The following is a 23,398-nucleotide window of genomic DNA, read 5'->3' on the forward strand; positions in this document are numbered from 1 at the left end:
CGCCTGACGGAGAAGTTCGTGCTGCTGCTGGTGTTCAGCGCCTTCATCACGCTCTGCTTCGGGGCGATCTTCTTCCTGCCCGACTCCTCCAAGCTGCTCAGCGGGGTCCTGTTCCACTCCAGCCCCGCCTTGCCGCCCGCCGCCGACCGCAAGCCCGGGCCCGGGGCGCGCGCCGAGGACGCCGAGGAGGGGCGAATCTGGCACCGCGAGGAGGGCGCGCCCGCGGACCCCGTGCTCACCCTCCAGGACAACTTGGCCAGGATCCGCGAAAACCACGAGCGGGCTCTCAGGGAAGCCAAGGAGACCCTACAGAAGCTGCCCGAGGAGATCCAAAGAGACATCCTGCTGGACAAGGAGAAGGTGGCACAGGACCAGGACCAGCAGCGTGACCGCGAGCAGTTCGGGGGGCTGCCGAACGTGGACTTCCAGCCCCCCATCGGGGTGGAGAATAGGGAACCCGCCGACGCCACGGTCTCTGAGAAGAGGGCAAAGATCAAAGAGGTGAGTGCGCCCTGCCAGGCTACCCCCCCCACCTCCGTGGGTGCTAGTTTTCGGGGAGAAGAGTCAAACCTGTGAAACTCTTTAAGATTGCAACCTTACAAAGCAGAAAAGATGGAGGGTTCCCCCCTTCCACCAGGTGCTGTATCACAGTCTGTCTTGTTTCCTCGGTATAGATGTGGCCCATGAAGATCCGGGAGTGAAACCCGTTGTTTTTTTTTCTTTTTTTAACTTCATGAGCTTAAAACCATATGTGATGGGTATGAATACATGTACTGGTAATATACTAGCCTTTCCCACTGGCTGCTACAGGGTTAATTGTTCCTGAGAGTAGTAACAATGAAAGGACTCAATATCCCCCCCCCCAAAAAAAAACCCACGTTTGGTGTGATTTAAAAATGAAGCTGGGCTGTGAACGCAAAGCATCAATCACGCTTGATATAAAGGTTCCATCAGCAAGCCAGTGAACCCAGCGTTCAGTCCTGTGGCCCCATTTTGCCAGGTGTTATTCTGAGTGTACTTACAAACTGTGAAGGTGAAAGTTGAGAACTTCCCAACATAAGAAAGATACTATGGCTTACTGTCTTTAGAAAAAGGAGATTTAAAAAAAAAATTCCCTATTTCTAGTGCAGTCAGAAAGAGGGTTTTCATGTGAAGCAACAGGTTTGCCTCTACAGCAGGGCAGTAAACAAAGTTAATCTAGGACAAACATGGACTTTGATAAGTCCTCTGTAATTTCTTTCTGGTAATTTTCAGTTTGAACTTGTAACATGTGATTAGTTCATGACTAGCTTAAAGCTGAAGGAGACCTTGAAAATCCTTTTGGGCTGTCATTTCAAAGATGAAAGTTAAAGGGCCTTGAGCTCCAGAGCAAGTTAGGGACCAGAATCAGGACTTAACCCAGGAAGCCTGGATATCCTCCCAGTCACCTGTCACCAGGCTGTCTGTGGACGTGCCTCGGTCCTTCCAGTGCTCCACCCCGTTGTGAAACTGTGCCAGCCTGCATTTTACCTAGAATCTAGAGCTGTAGGAGTTCTATTAAAAGCATATTGTTCCAAATCTGATTCCATTTGATAAAACACGTTATGAATAGAAATAATATTTTTTGCTCTTAAAAGTAATTACACAGAATCTCTGAAATTTTTGTTTTGGTATCAGGTCAGTAAGCACAAAAGGAAGCATCCAGATCAGATTTTCAGAGAGTAAACAGAACTTGGAGGTGACTGAGAGATACTTAGCGTAAGTGGCTGCAGTATGGACTGCCTTGCGATTTGTAACTTTAACATACAACCAGATGGATTTGGTTGGGCTGTAATTGAGCAAGTTCAGGTGTATTTGGTTTTCTTCTGGGAAGCCTAGGAAGATGTCTTCATCCTCAGCTACATAGCTTCCTTTAGTGGTTCTTCAGCCTTCTGCCTCCTTGAGACCATTCTTCAAGCATAGAACTCTTCCAGACTTGGGGGTGGGAGAGGAGGCATGGGTTCTACTCCCTTGAACTTCTCCCTAGTAGTTTCCTTTCTCCTTGAGATCTTGTCAGTCCTATCAGACCTGGAGGGTTGAACCAAACTATCTCTTTCCAAATATCCTTCCATACTCACTTCAGGCTCATTATCCAACCTAGAAATTAACCATAATGATCTATACCTGACAATGTTTACTTTAAATTTGAACAGAGTACTTCATGCATAACAGGAGTCCAAATTCATATGGGCTGTGAGGTAGAGCAAACTGCACTTGCCTCCAAGAAAGGGATTTTAAAACCTGAAGACACACAGATGTTACAAAGCTGCTAGCACAGACCATTAATGATTTAAATTGCATTGGAGCAGAAGTAGCAAGGCATCTTAAGTCCGTTCAGGACATTAACAGTGTACATGTCCATACCTATTAGATCCACCTTATCTGTGTCTCTAAATCAAAAGGATTTAATTTACCATGCAAGAGAAATTTATGTAGCTTCTGATATAAGTGCATTGCCAACATTTTAGCCCTTACATGTTTTGCAACTTCCCGGTGTTGCAGAAAGTGGTGGAACCAAATGTGTCTTTTAACATTCAATGTTATTGTGAGTGCCCAAAAGAATCAGCATAATTAGCTTCAGTAGTTAGGTAGGGGCCTGTGAGAAGAAATGGATTATGATTTTCTGTCAGTTCAAGCAGACATAATTCTTTGTAAACCAAAGAAAGTAACTTCTACTTTTCTGATAGATGAGGTGTCTGGTTTTAGAGAGAAAAGAGTGGTTGCCCATTGTGAATAAAGCGAGTATAGCTTTACACACTTACGTTCTTTAGGTGCCACTATGGATGCCTTACCATGGACCAATGACTTTAACCTTGGTTTTGTTAGTGCTTGTGCCTGTATTTTCTAGTTCTCTTTATTCTAAAGTTTCTTATTTTGATTTTTTTATTTTGTTGTAAAGGTGATGTACAGTGAGGTGTCATAAGTAAGGTCACTAGTACATTTCTTTTTAAACAATGTTACCTCTCCCTAGTTTTTTCCCACTTCCCTCCCCTCCCCTCTCCTCTCCTATTTCTCTCCCCTCCCCCCAAATTTGTAAAGTTCATTTCCAACATAGTGTCTAGTAAGTATCAATATTGCATTGGTTCACCCTTTGTCCCACCATTTCTGGTTCCCCTTCCCTTCCCCAAATCAGATAAGCTTATATACAAGACAAAGGGTACAGAAATCAGAAACAGTTACAACAAGGAATAAACCCAAGGAACAAAAAAGAAAAAAAAGAAGAGAAGTAATTGCAAATAACACACACACACACACACACACACACACACACACACACACGGAAAAACAAACACCTCTGTTTCCATGTCTTGGAGATCATTTTGATAAGCACCATTTTATATAGTCATATGCACATAGCTACTGCTCTGAATAAATATCCTCTACTAAGAATATCCTAGACATATTCTAGTTATTACAAATGAAGGAAACCATGCAGCCTGTGTTTCTTGGGGGCTGGCTTGCTTTACTTAATATAATTTTCTTTATCATACCTGAAGGACCCAAAATGTTTATAGTTAAAATTTAAAATAGATAAGGAGAGCTTCTATGCTGGGAGCTTGAGCTGTCATCTTAAGTAAAACTTTTGTCTTATAACTTTGGTTCAAAAATACTTAATTACTATTTTTCAAAATGTTAATATGATTGTTATTGTTATTGGTGCTATAGTACATTTGTAATAAATATGTGTCTTAGGGGAGATAGTCTGTTAATTAAAATAGGACATTGCCTGAAGTCTTTCACAGAAAGGTATTGTGATTTCCACTACCAATTTGATGGATGGTAAACCTTTGATGTAAAATTCCCTCACCCTGCCATTGTGGAACTATTGTAAATACATTTAGTTTGCAGGTCCCCAGATTTTATAAGACATACAAAGTGGATGTGTATTTCCATGAATTTGATCTTGAAATTATACTAAAGCTGTCCTTAGCTTAAAAAAAAAACAAAAAAGCTGTTAAGATAATGAAGCACAGATTAAAATAGCACCATAGAATTCCTAGAAAAGTCATTCATTTCATCTGTACTCCATTCTTCTTTAAAAAGTTAAGTAGTATTTTTAGTTGGTTTGATTTTTCTTTTTAGTGGGTTAGGGGGAACACACTGGGTCTGCCATCTCCTTTAGTATTAGAGCCCTAATCCAATTAGAAGATAAACTTTTTTGTCCATTTCCTGGAATTATGGGGAATTCCGATTAATGCAAGCCAAATTCAAGTTAACTCTTCTCAAACTGGAGTCTCCACGGATGTGAGAAGAGGTGGCCAACATCCAGGCTGTCAGCTTTGGGGCTGTCCTGTCACCTTTCAGCTGCGGAGTCACATAGGTCGGTCTTCTGAGTTTCTCAGAAGAAGAATGTAGTTTTGAAAACATGTTTCTCAGTCCTGGGGCTTGAACTCAGGGCCTGGTTGCTGTCCCTGAACTTTTGTACTCAAAGCTAGTACTCTACCACTTGAGCCCCAGGTCCACAGCTCCACTTCCAGCTTTTTGCTAGTTCTTTAGAGATAAGAGTCTCATGGACTTTCCCACCAATACTGGCTTTGAACTGCAATCCTCAGATCTTAGCCTCCTGAGTTGCTAGGATTATAGGCATGAGCCACTGGCACCTAGCTTCATTTTTATTTCAGACTTATTTGTATGATCATAGATTTAAGGAAAGATTCCATGTTGATGGCTAATGGTTCAAATATATTTTATTAAGACTTACACTAGTTCTAATTAATGTTAACCCTTCTCTCTTCAGGTAGAGATCAGAGGTGGGGGGAATAATCCCCCTTGACAGACCAGACGAAACACATTTATTTTGAAGCTTAACTCCCAAAGTTACTTGATAGGGGTAGTTCTGTTGTGGAAAATAATATTTACAAAATAATAAAGGCCACAATTTGAAGTTTTGCCTTAAGAAACTAGAACTCCTTTGGACTGTTTCCCCTGCTCTGTTGTGAAACATTCTGTGTTCACAGTGTTCAGTGGCAGACTTCTCACTCAGGGCTCAGGAGCCTACCTCAGAGCAAGGAGAGCAGGCTGTGAAGTATTTATAAAGGATTTTCTTCAACATGCAGATGAATACTTAAGATGTTAACTGTGTAAGCACTTAGGCAGTTACTACATACTACTTATTTCATGAGCTATGGTGGTATATTTATTTATTAAAATGAGCTTTAAGTATGTGTGTCAAGGTCAGAGGAGAGGAATGTTGAGATCTGTGTGGAAGATGAAGACTTAAGTGTTTAGCACAGAGTTGCACAGGACTTGGATAGGACCCCCCATCCCCCCACTGGAATGCCTCTAGCCTTTGACTTTCTTTATACCCTACTATATTATAGACATGTATGTTTTTGTCATGAGGAGTTTTTGTTTGTTTGTTTGTTTTGTTTTTGGTTAGAAGAGCAGCCACAGCCAGGTGCTGATGTCCTCCTTGCCACTCAGAAGACTGAAATCTGATGATTGCTATTCAAAGCAAGCCTAGTCAGAAATGTCCATGATACTCTTATCTCCAGTTAACCACCCCAAAAAACCTAAAGTGGAGCAGTGACTCAAATGATTAAGTTGTAGTGTTGAGCAAAAAGGCTAAGGGACAATATCCAGGCCTTGATTTCAATCCTAGGACTGACAGGAAAAGAACGAGAGTGAGCGGGAGAGAGAGAGAGAAAACAAGGAAAGAGCAGTCACCTTGGGCTCCCAAGATCCTATGACATGACTGGTTAAGTAGATAAAAATGAAAAGAAACCAATATCTTGGAATTTAATGAAGATTCTCTCGCTCTCTCTTTGTTTACTTATTTTTTTGGTTGGTTGCGGGGCTTGAACTCTGGACCTGGGTGCTGACCCTGAGCTCTTCGGCTCAAGTGCTCTACCACTTGAGCCACAGTGCCACTTCTAGTTTTCTGGTGGCTTATTGGAGATGAGAGTCTCTGGACTTTCCGCCCTGGCAGTCCTCAAATCTCAGCTTCTTACTTGCATAGCTAGTGTTACAGGCATGAGCCAACAGCCCCTGGCTGTGAAGATACTTTTTCTTTGAGGAAAACAAGTCTGGGTTTACCCTCAGTATTCTTAGCCTAGTATCTAGCTTGGGGTTTATTCATTAAATAATCATCTGCACCCCCCCCCCTCTCTGTTAAAAGGCTCTTTACCCAAACTGCACAATATATTTTTCTGTTACCAACAATATGCCATAAATATAATAACTTCAAGTCTCTGATTTTTTTAAACTAAACATATGTTCTAAGTCACAAAATGTTATGGCTGGATGGAACCTTAGAGATAGCGCAGCTTATTCATTGTACAGGAGAAGCAACCAAGACACTGGAAATCACCTCACCAGCTAGTGAGAGAGCTGGGTTGAAAACAGAAGTCCCATCAGTGAGTGTCCTCCATCTCATACTCCACTTGCCTCCTAAATAAAACTCCAAAAGCATATTAATTGAAAGTTCATGTTCATTACTGACAGACCCTAATGTAGAATGAGTATAAAACACTTATGACATAATCCTCAAATGTTATAAATTTAACCTCATGTTGATTTTTGAATTAACTGTGGTTAGTCTTTAAAACTTTCACTACTAGCATGATTTAGCAAACTACTTATTTTTAAAAACCAACTGGGGGAAATTTGATGTGACGTCTTTTTCTCTTAAGAAGATCTCTGCAGGAAGTAGTCATTTGTACATTGCACATTCTTTATGAAGAAAAGTGAGTAAAAGAGAAAGAAAAATATAAAATGGACTCTGCCCAGAAAAGAAAAGAAAATAATTTGGAGGAGTTCTTTCAAGCTATAAATGTCATGTCCTCTTCTGTCATTGTATTGTGGAGAAACAGAAGAATTAACAACTGCATTTTTAAGTACACATACCCTTAAAAATCACGCAAATCTATGAGCCTCTCCACTCTAGTAGGTCCTGGGGAGTCTTAAGTTTCCTTGCTTATGTCTGTCCCATCTATTTGGAACAAACTTGGCTGGTCATGAATCTGTCCTCCCAAGCACTATCTCTGTGACCTTCCATATATTACTTAATCTCTCAGAGCTTCAGTTTCCTCATTTGTAAAATAGTGCCCATAGCAATGTTAAAGCATTTAGAAAGGCATCAGGCATTCAGTGGGTGTACAATAAAACTACTTGTCTTACTGCTTTTGGTCACTACCTAGACATCAAGAAAAGAGTGCATTATTCCCTATACTGTTTAATGACCCAGGGAAGTGCATAATGAAGTCTCTCAAAAGGCACTTATAAAAATAGATAAAGTTATGTTTTGATGCTTACAGAGATGCATTTACAATTCATCAACATGATCTCTGTAGGTAGCTATTGTTTTTATTGTGCTGTAGTTAACGATGATTTTCTTAGATTTCTACCAAATTGGCCAAACCCATAGCTATCATTAAAATTATACACTTAACTGCCTATACTTCTGCAGCTTCTCTACTTTAAAATATGTGTGAACAATTTGCCTTTTGTAGTTAGATGTTCTAGTTTCTGAAGTACCATTTTCTCTGAGTAGTTACAGTCAAGTTACCTCCTTAAGCACTGGAATTCTTCCCCTAAAGTGAGAGAAGGAGGGAGGAAAAGAGAAAGAGACTGAGATTGAGGAAAGTGAATTTTAACCTGTTTTTTTTTTTTTTTTTTTTGTCTTTGGATGATTGTTTTTAAGACATGAGATGATTTTTAGACTTGGCAAAAATTACATAATTAGGATAAATTCTACAATCACATCTCAGCCTGTCACCTGAGCTTGCATTAAAATGGCATTTTTTTTGAGAATTTTATGTTAAGTTTAGATATATTCAGGTTTCAGGACTAGAAGGACCTCTACGACCCTCTGGCTTGGTGCTCCACCTTATATATGAGGAATAAATTAGGACCACGTGAGCTGCGGCATAGTGCCCAGTCCCTGATCAGCCTGTGATGATCTTGACTCTGATGGGAGCCTGTGCTTTGGAGACTGACTGGCTGAGCCTTCCCCACTTAGCTCTGAACAGCATGCCAAATGCCAGCAGCCCCCTGAGAACACCCTACTGCTGAGAATATCCTAGGTGGAGAGCAGGCTGGGCCGCTTTGCTTGGGAAGGTATTGCCTGTGAAAGCAAGGCTGGCTGAGCACTTCACTAGAAAGAATGTAGTGGCTCTGCCCTACCTCAACAGGGGCTTGATAAAGATTCCTGTGATCATTATGTACTTGAAAGAAAACCAAATGAGATTAAGGCTTAAAGAGCATTTAGGAATCACAGCCCTCTTTTTGGCCAGAACTCCACAGTTGCTTTAGGTACATCGGAGCCCAGCAGTCCTGCACAGAATACAGACAGAAAGGATAAAATTAAAGAACACTTGTAATCTTTGGGTTTACTTGATTTTTGCAACCAGACTGAATGGCATCGCCTCACCCCCTCCCCTCCACTTCCTTTCTCTCTTCCAGTGCATTTGTCTCTGTGGCTCATACATTTATCCGAAAATCGGGTTCTTGATTGTTTGTTCAGCTTCTTCAGCCTGCACATACATACACTCAGATGATAGTGTCCTAACTTTCCTTTATATTTTCACATACATCTAAGTGGGCCTCTTAGACTGTGATTTTTCAGGCTCTTGTGAGGGGTGCTTAGTGCCAGAAGTTTGCTTGAGTGGAGGCAGGAAGATAAGAAGAAACCTGAGAAAGGGCAGTTGGCTCTGAGAGGGTGCCTGGCACACAGAAGTGTTGCATCCTAGCAGTGAAGGTTGTGTACACGTGCTAGGGTTTATGGGAAAGGATGTGGCAGTAATTGTGAATGACTGTGGTTGAGACACAAAGACCAGGAGCTATTGATGGAAACCCCCACTTCTGCCTGATCCTTGCTCATTGAATGGTCTTTTCCAGATTCCCTGAGGACTACTTGATCCTCAGGGACAAGAAGGTCTCAGATATAAAATCCCATACAGAGAGTGGCCGGTTCAACTTCCCTGCCTTGTATTTGGGAAATTATTTTCTGACCCCAGTTCCTCTTTCTTGGGAATTTACATGTAGGAGCTACAAAAGAAAGGGTGTTTCTTCACTTGTTGTCTATAGGGCATACAACAGGACAAGCTAAGGAAATGTTTAAAGTAGCACAGAAGTGTTTGCACAATCTTAGAATCTCATTTTCAACTGCATGAAATGTTACCCTTTCATGGACATGTAACTTCTTGAAGGCTAATGTTGAAAGTATATCATTAAATCTGCTTACATGACTGCCATTCCAGCTGCTCAGGAGGTAGTGATTGGAGGGATCAGGGTTCAAGGCCATCCCAGGCAAACAATATAAAGCTTTATCTGAAAAACAACTAAAACAAAAAGGACCAGAGATGTGGCTCAAGTGGTAGGACTCCTGCCTAAACAAGAATGAGGCTCTGAATTCAAATCCTAGGATAGCCGAAGTAGGAAAAAAAGGCTGCTCAGCAGATAGAATTGTACTTTGAGATTTGTCTTAGCAAGGGAGAAAATAGATTGGTAGAGAAGCCTAGGATCTTTCATTATTTTTTATCTATTATTATTACTATTATTATTATTAATTATATAGTTTTACAAAGAGGTTTCAGTTCCACAAGTCAAATTATAAATACAATGCATCTCGATCACTGTCATCCTTCCCATCATTCTCCCCATCTCATTGGTGTGTGTGTGTGTGTGTGTGTGTGTGTGTGTGTGTTTAATGGCAATTGATATTTTTATTAACTTGCTAATTTCATTAACAGTGACTTTGACAAGAAATACACACAGATATGTCACCAAGTTTTTATATTTTAAACTGTTGCCTGCCTTGGAAACATAGTTTTGAAAGTACTGAAGAGAAAAAAAGGAAAACTATTTTCTCAGTCCTTTCAGTCACAGGTCAGGACAGCAGCCCCTCCTCCCCTTTAGCACCTTTGTGGAGTTTTTTTCCCTGTAGTTGTAACCATGCTGTAGATGTGTGGCTTTTTTTTTCCATTTACTTTGTTATTTTATGATATCAAACAGAGGCATAATCCATTTCCTTGACCCAGAGCACTTAGACTTCTTTTGAGGGGAGATACTGAGGTTTGAACTCAAGTACTTTTTGCTTTATATCTTTTTTTTTTTTAGGTTTTAGGTTTCATGCTTTTGCCCTGGCCAGCCTTACATCACGGTCCTCCTATCTCTGAGTCCAAAGGAGCTAGGATTATAGTTGTATGTTGTCATTTCTAGCTTCTTTGTTGAAATGGGAGTCTTGCTAAGACCCAGACAACTTTCATCAGCACCTGGAGGACAATATTAACTCCAGAGATCTGGGGAAGGCCTTCTTTTATTTAGATTACCAGAATGATTTCTTAGTATTTTAATGTTATAGTTGAAGGTTAAAAATACTCCAAATAGAATTGATGATGCCAAACCATGGAGAGTCTTATAAAGTTGAATTCCTAAACATTAAGAAAAAACTACCCAGAAGGAGACTATCATTCACAGTGAATCATAATATAGTCTTAACACTTGAAAGAGCAGGCTAATCTTTTGTATGTTGGAGACCATTGGTGGTTTGAATAGAAAAAATAAACATTTTTTGTCTAAGGTATTTTATTTTTAAGTAAACTGAAAACCTAATTATTCATGCAGCTTGAGCTGTTAGTGTTTTTACTTTGGACCAACATCTTCAAATAAACTGTTCTAGTCATGGTTTTTAGGAAAGTCAGGAACTGCACATTTGAAAATGTATTGCTATTCTGACCTTGGATAGTTCATAAAAATCTGCCAAATGCCAGAACTGTTTAAATCTGGCTTTGAGACTGTGTTAACATGATGAGTAATGATTGACATAAATGTACTATATTATTTTATAAATTGTGGTTTGAGAAGATAGTAATTTTAGAATATTTAAGATGTTGATCTCGGAGGCTTGTTATTTTTGTAGTCAACTGGCAGAGTTGAGTGATATATCTAGTCAACTGCAGGTTTTCAGTTTAAGCAGTCTGTATTGTGATTTAATTCCTTAAATTAGTAGCCCAAGTCAGCAATTTTATAAGGGATTCTTATTAAGAATAGTAATGGGAACTTTAAGTAGTTAAAAAATGTATTTTCTAATTGGTGTGTGTTCAATAAGCTGTATACATTCATTCATATGAAACACTTTGGTGAGTTTTCATTAAATTCTCCTGGGATTAGTTAACAGAATACATTATGAAGAATTCAGGAGCTTTGAGGATGGGGAAACAGTGGATTGTGGAGAATAAAAAAAAGAAGATGATTTATTAACTACTGTTGAGAACTGCATTAGCCGAGTGAATAAAATTATGATTTATTAGGCATTCTATGAGTAATAAGATAAAGGCACATGGTACAGGTTAGAAGTACTTATTTTTGTCTCCAAGAGTGCAGAATTTCTGTGACACAAGCTTTTGGTCATCATCAATCTCTTCCAGAGCTATCATGTTGAAAGCAGGAAAAGAACCTTTCCTTATTTTTCCACATGTCCACCAGACCAGCTAGCTCTGGTCTTTGGCCAAAACAGGACCTAGTAAATACTTGTTAAATACATATTCTGGCTTTAAACCAACATACTAACACGAGTTAAATGGGTTGAGTTATTTTCTTTTTATACATGATGTTTTTTCCAGCTTGCTAAGCTAGCCCTCTACCACTTAAGACACACCTCCAGGCCTGGATTTTGCTGGTTGTTTAGAAGATGTTGTCTAGCAAACTTTTATACTGAGGCTGGCTAGACCCTCGGTCCCCCAAATCTCAGGCTTCTCAGTAGGTAGGATTACAAGGCTTTAGCCACCAGTGTCCAGTTTAAGTAATCATGTACTCTGAAAGGGTACCCACTCACCTTTGGAGATTGCTTCCTGCATGTATTTTCAAGGGCTACAAACATGTCCTTTTAAGAATACTTGTCAAATATTATAAGAATCAAATCTACTGACTAAAAAGAATAATGAATGTAGAAAATGACCTTTTCCATTTTAAAACTTTAAAAAAAAATTCACAATGATTTATACAATGAAACTGTATTTGTTTTCTTATGTGGCTTGTAAACTGATGTGGAAGTAGTTCTTCTGAGCAAAAGCAACATCACTGGAATAAAGGCAGATAATTGTGAAATTCCTTTAAAGGTCAACACTTACTTGACTAAAAAAAGTTCAGTTGTTCTGTCAAAAAGTCAATCTGCTTTGTATTTATACCCAGCATTTTATTTTGTAGGTGTGTGATTTTAAAATTAGATAAATCCATACTCATTTCTGTTCATTATTGCTTGGAGTATTGGACTATATTTAATAGGAGCTGTCATTTTTCCCATATTTTAATTTTATATATAACATACCTAATTAAAGTTGTCTTACTTTTTTCCCCTTAACATTCCAGAAATTTTTTTTTGAAACAACAGTGTTTTAATAGGCACTGTTCACAGTTCCACATGGAGACAAAAAAATCTTGGGTTAGGCATCATTTTCCAGAGTGTCATAAATGGGTTAGGTGTGATAGGTTGAGAAAGAAGAGCCGCAGTCTTCTGTTTTCCAAATTAATGTATCTCCTGAAAATGCTGTCTCATATAAATAATTGCATGGCAGAAGCTCTGTGAATTTTCTGCATTTTGCAAATGGTCCCCTTCCAAACCATTCTGCAGATTACTATTAAATTAATTAAACCTTCCTACAGTGTGACTTCTCTCCTGTTGCCCAACCCAGGGTTTTACTGACTGTACAACTCAGCAGTTCAGCTCAGGGTATATTTTAAAGAAAGATTACATGGTCCCGACCAGGGGTTCTTAGATAGTAGGTCATCTAGTGGGCTCCAAAAGTTACTTTATACTGTTCATTTCCTCTTTTCTTTCTTTTTGGTAATACTAGAGTTTGAAGTCAAGGCCTCTTGCTCCCAGCTAGTGCTTTACCACTTGAGCCAGAGCCTCCAGCCTTGCTTTTTTGCTGGCTAATTAGAAACAAGAGTCTTCAGTTAACTGGGCTGGTTTAAAATGACCAGCCTCTAATCTCAGCCTCCTGAATAGCTAGGATTACAGTTGTCATCCACCCATGTCTGGCTCACAAGTTGCATTTTTAACATGCTCAAGTAATACTGATGCAGCTGATCCAGTGATCTGTTGGAAGGACATTGCTCTAGAAGTCACAGCTCCTTAGCTTGAAATCCATCACCTTCAGCATATCTGCCCCAGTTTGCTTCTTGAGTCCTATGTCCTATTACCTTCATGAAAGATCTGTGATCTGCAAGACTTGCCTAGTTACTGTCTCCAAAACACAACTGGTGTAGGAATTTTCCTTTTTTACTTCATCCTGCTTAAAAGCACTCTGCTTTCTCTTGCACAGAATCCATGTTCTTAGGAAATCCTTTCTGTGTTCTCTAATTATTACTGGAATCTTTCTTCTCCAAAGTCCCATGCCATTTTTTGTGTTCGTCTTTGGACTATATGTTTATAATTTCAGGGGCCTATGTGTTACTTCCTGTGGATTCCAAAATAGGGACACATTTTTTCTTCTTCTTTTTTTTTTTTTTTTAAGAGTATATGAGGCAGGGCTGGGAATGTGGCTTAGTGGTAGAATGCTTGCCTAGCATGCATGAAGCTCTGGGTTCAATTCCTCCATACCACATAAACAGAAAAAGCCAGAAGTAGCCCTATGGCTCATGTCCTAGAGTGCTAGCCTTGAGCTAAAGAAGCTCAGGGACAGTGCTAAGGCCCCGAGTTCAAGCCCCAGGACTGGTAAAAATAAATAAGTAAAAAACAAAAAGTATATGAGGCAGGTTTATTTACAAGATACCATACCAGACTCCTCTGATGGATCACTTCAGATTCTTTGGGGCTCATCTGTCTCCTGGTTCACTAGTTGGACTCCAACTGCCTTCTTCCCCGGCCACCCCCCCCACTGCTTTATTGTTGTTTTAGAGGTGATATCCCGAGGGGTTACATTTACATACATCAGGTAATAAGTGCATTTCCTTCTTTTTGCATAGTATCTCTGTTCCCTTATTCTCTCCCATCTCCTCTCTCCCATCTCCACCCACGAGTTGTGTGGTTCACTTTCATCATTGTCCAGTGCAGCCAGTGGGTTCCGCTACTGTACTTTTTCACCTTTTTTCCACTGATTCTGTGCCCTCCCCCCAACTTCCCTCAGATGTGCAAGTTAATACACTATATGTGAGGTAAATCATATGGAGTCATTAGAAAAAAAAAAAAAACACTTAAGAAAAAAGTCCTAGGGGCTGGGAAGGTGGCTCAGTGGTAGAGCGCTTGCCTTGCATGTATGAGGCCCTGGGTTCGATTCCTCAGCACCACATAAGCAAAAAGAAAAAAGCTGGAAGTGGTGCTGTGGCCCAAGTGGTAGAGTACTAGCCTTGAGCTGAAGAGCTGAGGGACAGCGCCCAGGCCCAGAGTTCAGGCCCCACGACTGGACCCCCCCCCCAAAAAAAAAAAGAATTCACTAAAGAAAAAGGTCCTTTATTTCCATATTCTTGGAGTTTGTTTAGTGTATATATTGTTTTATATACTTATGAAGAGGCACTTGGGTATTAACAACTTGGTGATTTCATCCAAAAGCTATCCTCTTTTGGTCCCACTGTATGTTAGCATCTAGAATCCTGTATAATTTGTCATTTCCCATTGCATTTTAAATCTGACTTCCACATATCAGGGAGAATATGCACCGTTTGTCTCTGATCTTGGCTTACCTCACTTAACATGATTTGTTCTAGTTCCATCCATTTCCCTGGGAATGACATTATTTTATTCTTTCTAATGGCTGTGTAAAATTCCATTGTATATAGGTACCACATTTTTTGATCCATTCATCTATTGTGAGGCATCTGGGTTGTTTCCATATCTTGGCTATTGAAAGACACATTTTTTCAGTCTCCTAAGTTCATGGTCCCTAATTTGACAGCAGGATGTGATTCATCTTAAATGTAACTAATACAAGGAACAGCCAATTTTTTTTACAATGTAGTTAGGCTGTGAGGCCATATGGAAGAGTGGAAACACTTCTGAGCTCTCCTTTCTATTCCAGTGAAATGAAGTTAATAATTCTCATTTTTTCAAAGTTGTTATACGCATAAAGTAAAAATGTGTGAGATTCTCTAATAACACAATGTCTGGCATGTGGCATTATTTAATAATAGCATTTGTTTATTAGCAGCTAGGAATTGGTGGGAATAATAGGCTTGAACTTTCATTGAGAAAGTTGGTAAGTAAACTGCACTCAGGAAGTTGTTTCCAAGAAAGAAAGAAGTTTTGATTGATTACAGCATTGCGTCGTTGACCCATATCTTGTGTTTTCCATTGTTACTTGGTTCTTGCCAAAATCCTGTTTCCTGTTATTTGCCCTTTTCAGTTGTTTTCTTACTGATATGATGCGTATCCTTACGGCAACTATAGAGAGGGTGTTGAAGAAGTAGTCTCCTATGAATTCATCAGTGTCGGTTACCTTTAACTCCTTGGCCTGGTGCTACACAAACACTGTAATTTGGGGATAGGAGAGAAAACAGAATGATAAAACCTGGAAAAACACCTTTGGGGCATTGGAAGAACTATTTTGTGAACTGAAAAGCTGAAAGTGTTTCCCTTATGTGTATAAATTTAGCTCAATAATGAGGCATATGGTGCTTTCATTTTAGGGCCTATCTACAGCCTTTGTGATGATATGCATTGGTTACTGGAGTTGCCACAGCATCAACTGTGTTGGCAGCAGAGATCCCTGCCGCACTTAAAACAAGATTTGAAGAGTGAAATGGAAAATGGAATTAATAATTCGTTCTTGGTTGCTTTTAATCTGTTCTTTATTAACTTTGTAGTTTATGCCTGGAGGATTAGATTTGGAAACAGAATATCAGCTAATGTTCTCTGAGCTTACTTTCTTTCACTGGAACATTATATTCTTAAAAGACTTTCTGGAGACATTTTGGCTGTGTTCAACCTTAACATAAGAAATGATGTCTGAGCAGGAATCATGCCTGTAATCCTGACTGCTCAGTGGGCTGAGATTTGAGCATCACAGTTTGAAGCCAGCAGTAAGAGAGCCTGTGAGACTCTTTTATCTACAATTAAAACAAAAAACAAAACAGAAGTGGAGCTATGGGTTAAGTGGTAGAGAGCTAGACCTGAGGGGGAAAAAGTACCTCAGGAACATCATGCAGTTCGTGAGTTCAATCTTCAGCCTAGTAAACACACAGAAAAGTGTTTATGGTCTTGAGACACAAGATAAAGTAGCTGAAAAAGCATTTACTCTGTGATATTTTTTCATCTTAAAATTATTTTATGTTACAATTCAAAACAAATATTGTTTAATAAAAATGGATTAATAAAAAAAGCAAAGGTTTTCTTTGCTGGGCACAAGTGTGCTTTGATTTCTTTTATTCTAGTTCTGTTTAATCCCCCAAATCTGTATTTTTCCATCTTAGAATTTAGACTCTGCTTGCTTTTAGTTGTCATAGAGAAAATAGGAAAAGTCAGAATAAAAGGATATATATATATTTCCCTTGTTTTTCCAAGTGTAACTAGGGTTACTTTTTTGTTGTTGTTAAAGAGAGTTCTGTTTCAAGATATACCTTTATTGTATACCTATACTGAAAAACATAGGTAGATATGTTATCTGTATTTTACTGGACTGTAGGATTCTAAAATGTATGGAAAATGTATGATGGTTTAAAAACAGTTGCCTAGGGGGAGAGTGAGGGGGTGGTACTATTCATCATTTGCTGTTTTTTTTTTTTTTTGGGTAACATCCCAATACAGTGTATGTACTTGAGAGTCTGGGAACTCCATGTGTTTGCTTCTGTGGTGGTAGTTCTCCACCCACCTGTGATCTAGAGAATTACACTCTAGGTTTTCCTAAGGAAAACACTAAGAATTTAGAAGGGATTTCTTTGAGGACTATCAAGAAGCTTGGGAAACTATAATACCAGGTTTTGATATGAGTTAACCAGTTGTGGACTCCTTGTTAGGAAAACAGCCCTGGATGTAGATACTCTTTTTGTTTTTGTTTTTGTTTGATCATCATGGGACTTGACCTCAGGGCCTGGGCACAGTCCCTGAGCTCTTTCAATAAGGCTAGTGTTCTACCACTTTGAGCCACAGAGCCACTTCCAATTTTTTATTTAAGGTTAATTGGAGATAAGAGTCTCATGGGGCCTTTTCTGCCTGTGCTGGCTTTGAACAACGATGTTCAGATCTTGGCCTCCTAAGTAGCTAGGATTATAGGCATGAGCCACCGGCACCCAGCATGGATGTAGGTATTCTTGATAAATAAAAGTTTTGATCTGAGGTTGTTTGTTTGAATGATGTGCTATCGATGGTTTAGGGTTTTATAACCAAATATGCAAAAATAAATATTCATTTTTGTGTTCATAATGTAGTTTAATTTAGGTTTGGCTTCTTTCTCTCTTTTTGTTGTATCTACCTGTGTATTTAATCCCCTCCCATCCTTTTTGGTTTCTTCCAGAGAGGAGGCCGGGGGAGGGAGGAAAAAAGAAAGTAGGGAAGAGAGAGAGAAAAGCTTCTAATGACACACAAAAGTACCAGACTAGCAGAAGTGGGATTATATGCATTATGTATGTCAGATCACTACTCATCTTACCAATCAAGAATTGACTGCGGTTAACAACAGGAACTGGGCAGGACTCTGGCTTCCAGGAACCTCAAGAGGGAATTCCAGGCATTAGGAGTTGCACAAAGACAGATTACCTTTTCCTTGACCTGCTGGGCACTCGCTGCATTTTAGAATTCCTGAAAGAGAGAGCTGTCTAAACACATGATTGGTTAGCATATTTGTGGGCCTTTGGCTCTCCATAGAGTTGCTCGAAAGTCATCTCAGGAAGCAATGCCTTTGATTGATTTGAAATCTCATGCATCACCCCAGTATTGCTGGTGATTCCCAAAGCACTGGGGAAATTTTGCAAAGGGAACTTTCAAATGCTCATCTGAAGATGACAAACAAACTGTTATGGGAGGAGAGGTGAAACGGACACAGAGCACTTCAATTGCTGTAAAAGATAGTGTCTGCTGTGTATAATCCTATTGTTTCATTTTTATACAAGAAGACCCCAAGGTAGATATTTCTTTTTTAAGAAGAATCTTGCCTTAACATGTAAAATAAAAATGTTATTCCTGGATTGACTGTTAGAGCTCAGATTTTAATTCGGAGTTATAATTGGTTTAAGGATAAAAATTATAATAACTGATGCCTTTCTCTCTTTTTTTCTCTAGGCTTAAAATAGAGACAGCTGCTAAGACCACATATTTAATAAAAATATAGCTTCTCAGCTATACACTACAATATGCTGTTTTTAATACAGTTTTTCTATTAATTTGCTATTCTTCTTATCTCTTTAACTGATTTTTCTGTGCAGTTTGAGTTATATATAATTAAACAACCAGTGGCTAGATTTTTAACATCTCATTTTTTACATAGATTTTGCTTCCATGTATCTGCAATTTTAATTTTAAAGCTGGACAAAAGTATTCAAGTAACTCCAGTAGGATATTTGTTGAATGTTTACTTCTTGCTTGGCACTCTACTAACCATTTGGTATTTTGTGTTTAATTCTGAGAACAACTCTGTGAGTTTGATGATATCTCTCCCATTTTACACATAGGAAATGCAGGTTGGGAAGGGTCATGTCAGTTGGACCAGGTTACACAGCTTCTTTGTAGCCTCTGGACTTCTAACCCTGGGTCTGTTTGGCCATGCATTCATGCATCCTCCTGAGCCTCCTGCAGTTCCCCTCAACACCCTCCAGGGTCTTGCCAACCTTGAGTAAAGAACTGGGCCTTCTCCTGAAGTCATTCTTCTGCCTGGGAAGGAAGGAAGGGAAGCCCAGCAGTGAAGGTTGGCACTGTTTTTATGCCAGCTTGTGCCAAACACCATACTTTAATTAGGAAAGTAAAACCTCTGTTCAGTTTGTTTGGAAAAGCCTCTCTTAAGAGTAATAATGTGCTGAACATCAAGTATTATGTTTATTAGTACATATTCCTATATGCTTATATACCTTAATGATATGTACATGCATAGTAAATGGGTGGTTATATGTGTGTGTATAATTATTTAAAATAATGCTTTAAGCATTAATAAAAGTAAGTGGGAGCTCTGGAAACTTGTTTAAATCAAAGTGAAAGAATAATTACAGTCACTGAGAGAAACAAAATCTAAATTTGATTCTTTCTCTCCCTGAAGTCTTAGAACGACTGTTTAAGCAAGAGAGCCCATAAAGTATGACGATGTTAGCATAAACAAAATTCACATTTTCAATTCAAGTGAAGTATATCTTCAGAAAGAATTCTATGAGTTTAAGTCATAGATGATTAGTTAAGCCATAAATTGAATAAAAGAACTGAGGATGTGGCTCAGTGAGTGGCAATGTGCTTGCCTGCTGTGTGTGTGACATTAGGTTCAACCCCAAGCACTGCAAAAATTGTGTGTGTGTGTGTGTGTTGCAAAGAAGTGACAAGAAGGTCTTAGTGTTCCTAAGACACACCTAGATATTATAACTTTTCAATGTATACAAATAAAGTGGTATAGTAATCATTACACCAAATGATTTTTTTAAAGAATTGAATACAATTTTCCTTTAATACATCAGATTAAGAATCATTCCCATTCTACAGAGACTGGGAAGTAGCACTGTGTACACTGGGGAGTCAGCAGAAAGCAAGACAGATGTAACCACTGCCACTGTTGAGTCTGAAGGGTGAAGGTAAAGGGTATAAGGGCAGGGGAAGTGTCAAGGTTGCTGTGGGAGTGTTTGGTTGGGACGGTTACATGAGATTTGGAACAACTCCGTATATGGCACTCTGACAGATTTAAGCACTGGGGTTTCAGAAAAAAGTATTAAAGAGCCCTGAGGGTGAATGGAAGTTACCAGTGGAAGCACAAGAGGAAGAACAGAACAGTCAGAGACAGGGAATGCGAAGTCCCCAAGGGTAGCCAAGGAGAGAGTTAGGAGTACAGCTGAGAATACAACTGTGTGAAATGGGCCATGTCAGGGATCCTGCCAGGTCTTCAGACTCTCTCCTGAGACTATTGGAGACTTGGGGAGGGGAGTTAAATGGGGAAACCATACTGATTTTAGGCTTTTCTTAAGACCTAATACCAAGGGCATGTTAGAATGCTTGTCAGTGACTAGAGGAAAGGTGATGATGGCCTAAATGTACAACAGGGTAGCAGAGATGGAGAACCTAACCAAATCCTTGGGTTATTAAAAACAATTTACATGTATACAACTCTTTAGGGCACTGAAAATAAGGAAAGGAATACAGTTAAAGAATGATGCAAGATTTCTCAGTTTGAACAAGAAGTTGATTGATGGCCAGGATCCTAGATGAGGGAGAGGATACAGGAGAAGAGGTGGAGTATGTGGTGTGAGAGGAGAAAGATGTTTAATTGGAGGAGATCTCTGGCAGACAGCAACATACAATGCTTCAGAGAAGCTTAGACAAGAGATACCAGTGCTGAAACCGTCTGGTTATGAGTGTAAACAAGACCCCTCCAGGATGGAATGTCCTGTAGATGAGAAAGCAGCCTGGAGGCCTGAGGAACATCAGTATCAAGTCAGAGGTGCCAGAGGAGGGAAAATCAGGGGTGCAGAAAGAGAGCGAGTGGAGTGTGGTACCCTGGGGCAATTTCAGATGGTTTATAACTTAGGGAGTGCAATTCGGCAGTGTCAAAGGACGCAAGAGTCAAGGGAAGACTGAGAAGTGTCCTTTGGATTTGGTGATGAGCATAGTGAAGGTGACTCCAATTGGGACAGATTCAATGGAGTAGCTGAGTAGTGGCCGTATTGTAGTGTGGCTCCAGGGAAATGCACAGAGAACCCTTGCAAGAAGGTCAGCTCTCTATGGACAGGACAGGAGCTGTGGTATGATGAGAGGTAACAGGAGGACTGAGGAAAGAGGCAGAAGCATGCAGGGTTTTGCTGAACACATATATGGTTTAGGGGCAGCTATGGAGTTAGGATGACACCAGCTGTTTGGTAGTCTGATTTCCTTTGTAATAGGATTCAGCCATTCTGCCGTATCTGAAGAAGGCAGACAAATTGATTGACCTCATCTTGACGCTATCTTAGATATTTGGACCATAGGGAATGCATAGTTTCTGGTGCTTTTTAGAAAATGCAATGCAAGAGATCATTTGTAAGAATGTAAATCCACCCCATTTAGGCTAAACAAGAGGACCAGAAATGTGTATTACAAATTTTAAAATCAGGGGGAAGAGGGATGACTATCCATGTCAGGAAGTGTACAATGACAAACCTCAGACTGTGATCACTTGTTACCTGCTTTGCTTTGTTTCGTTTCCCCCCCCCCTTGGGTTACTTGCTCTTTTGTCTCTAGACATGCCTGCTTTATTCTTTCCTCTGCAAACAAACTCTCTATGAATTAATCCTAGTATTTACATGGCCAGTAAGTGTAAGCACTAATAAAGTTTTCACAAGCTTCTTAGAGATTGAATTCCAAATTCCCACAATGGAGAATCTGACCCAACTTTCGATAGGTATCTAATCGAACTATGACCAGGGGCTGGAGTATTGACTTTTGCTACAGTGTTGCTATGGCACAGGAGCCTCCTCAGTGATGGAGCCTCCTCCTGTCCGCACAGAGGCCTCCCAGCATCTCTGCTGCATCCAGACATCCGCTTTGCTGCTTGTGTCTTACTGAACATTTTTCTGGGCCTACTTGTTGGAGGTAGATGGTCTGGGTTTTTGCTATGTATTTACTATAGAAATTTCTGCCCTCTTGAAAGGACCATTCACCAGCAATAAGCATGATCATGCTGTTCCCTTACCTGTGTTATAAACATGCCTGCAAAATACTAGTTTGTGAATCAAACTTGCCCTGAGATGCTCATCACTTAATAGCATACTGCATTGCTGCTTCATAATGTGATAAAGTCTCGGCATTTTAGTGCTATACACACACACACACACACACACACACACACACACACACAAAGGTGGAGGGGGATGAGATTATCCCAACTTTCAAAAATAATCAGGTATTATTCATCTTTTGAAATCCTACCAGTCCATTAGGACTAGATTTAAACCTTACTAGTTCCATGTATTTTTACCTATTCTTTCTTTTCCTGCCAGCACAAAATCATTTCTTTGTGTTTTTTTTATGACTCTTGGTTTAAATCTTTGTATTTTTCTCATTTCTACTATTCAAAGCAGCACATACAAAAGGACTGAGATGAAAAAGCTCAAGGCTTTGTCACTTACTAGCAGTCTAACCCTGTGTACGTTCACAGGGCTTTGAGCCTTCGTCTCTCATCTATAAAAGTGATGATAATGCCTACTTTCATAGCCATTGAAAGTAGGAGCCCATAAGTGAGTTGATGCCAGAGTATTTGTATGTTACGAAACTTATGAACATATTGATGATTTAAGGGACCAGTTCACGGACTTGAAAGACCAGCCTTCTAATCCTTTTCTGCCATTTGTAGTAATTCATGGAATGGCAGTAGGAAATTACTTGTCTTGAGCATGTTTTGTGGTGTGGATTTTCTGTCCCTGTGGCAACAAGTTACCACAAACACACTGGGTCGAAACAATGCAAATTGCTATATCACATACCTCAGAGAAGGAGTGGGTTTGTTGGCTTTTCCTAAAGCTTAAAAGCAAGATATATCGGCTGGTCTGGGCTCTGAGCCGGAGGTTCTCAGGGAGAATCTGCTTGCAAATTCATTTATACTGTGTGTGTGGGGGGGAGAGAATTGAGAATATTTAACATCTCGTAGCAGTTTTTAAGAATACATTATTACTATACAATAGAACCCTTAAAATAAGAAATATTCATGAATTTGTATGTCATCCATGCATACCGACTATGTTAACTTTCTTTTTGTCCTTCCGGGGAATGAGCATTTCTCCTTCTTTTTTAAAACATCAATGTCACATCAAGTCTTGCTCAATTGAATCTCAGACTTTTCCTTCTGTTGCATCTGTGAGCCCCAAATGAAGGATAAGCTCTATTTTTAAGTGCCCAGTTGGTAGTATTGGAATTCACTGAAGAATTCAGGCTCTTTTCTTTATGTTAAAGTCCATCTGCTTGTTTTCAAATGACTTTATGCCAACTGCCAAATCCATTTTTCCATGTAAAATAGCATACTCACAGGTCAAGGATTAGAGCATTGACAACTTTGAGGGCTACTTACACTGCTGACCTCTTGTGGGTGCTACATGTGTGCAGTATGTGAAGCTAGGCATGGTCCCTGGTGACTAGGCAGGCTGTTTCTGTAACTTGTACTCAGCAAACAGAAATGGTCACCCAAGAGGAACTGTGGGCTTCTTGTTATAAGTAACAGTAACACAAATCAAAAGAAACAGATTTATAATAATGAATTTGTAGTTGCAACTGTATATATGCAAATAAGTAGGGAAGAAGAAAAATTGTATATACATGTAAGGAATATTGATATAAGCACATCCCACTGTTTCT

The 23,398-nt window shown here is 39.6% G+C and overlaps 1 protein-coding gene across 1 annotated transcript in view; it reads left to right on the plus strand.

The window, feature by feature from the left end:
* The window catches only part of Man1a1 (mannosidase, alpha, class 1A, member 1), a gene marked incomplete at its 5' end in the record, with an annotated part of 158,233 nt that continues 134,835 nt past the window's right edge, over nucleotides 1-23,398 (plus strand). Inside the window, one exon of the mRNA XM_013032775.1 lies at nucleotides 1-501. Coding sequence (XP_012888229.1) covers nucleotides 1-501 — 501 coding nt within the window. The remainder of the gene's footprint in view (nucleotides 502-23,398) is intronic.

Source organism: Dipodomys ordii, unplaced genomic scaffold (genome assembly GCF_000151885.1).
Source record: "Dipodomys ordii isolate 6190 unplaced genomic scaffold, Dord_2.0 Scaffold157, whole genome shotgun sequence".
NCBI classification, from domain to species: Eukaryota; Metazoa; Chordata; class Mammalia; order Rodentia; family Heteromyidae; genus Dipodomys; species Dipodomys ordii.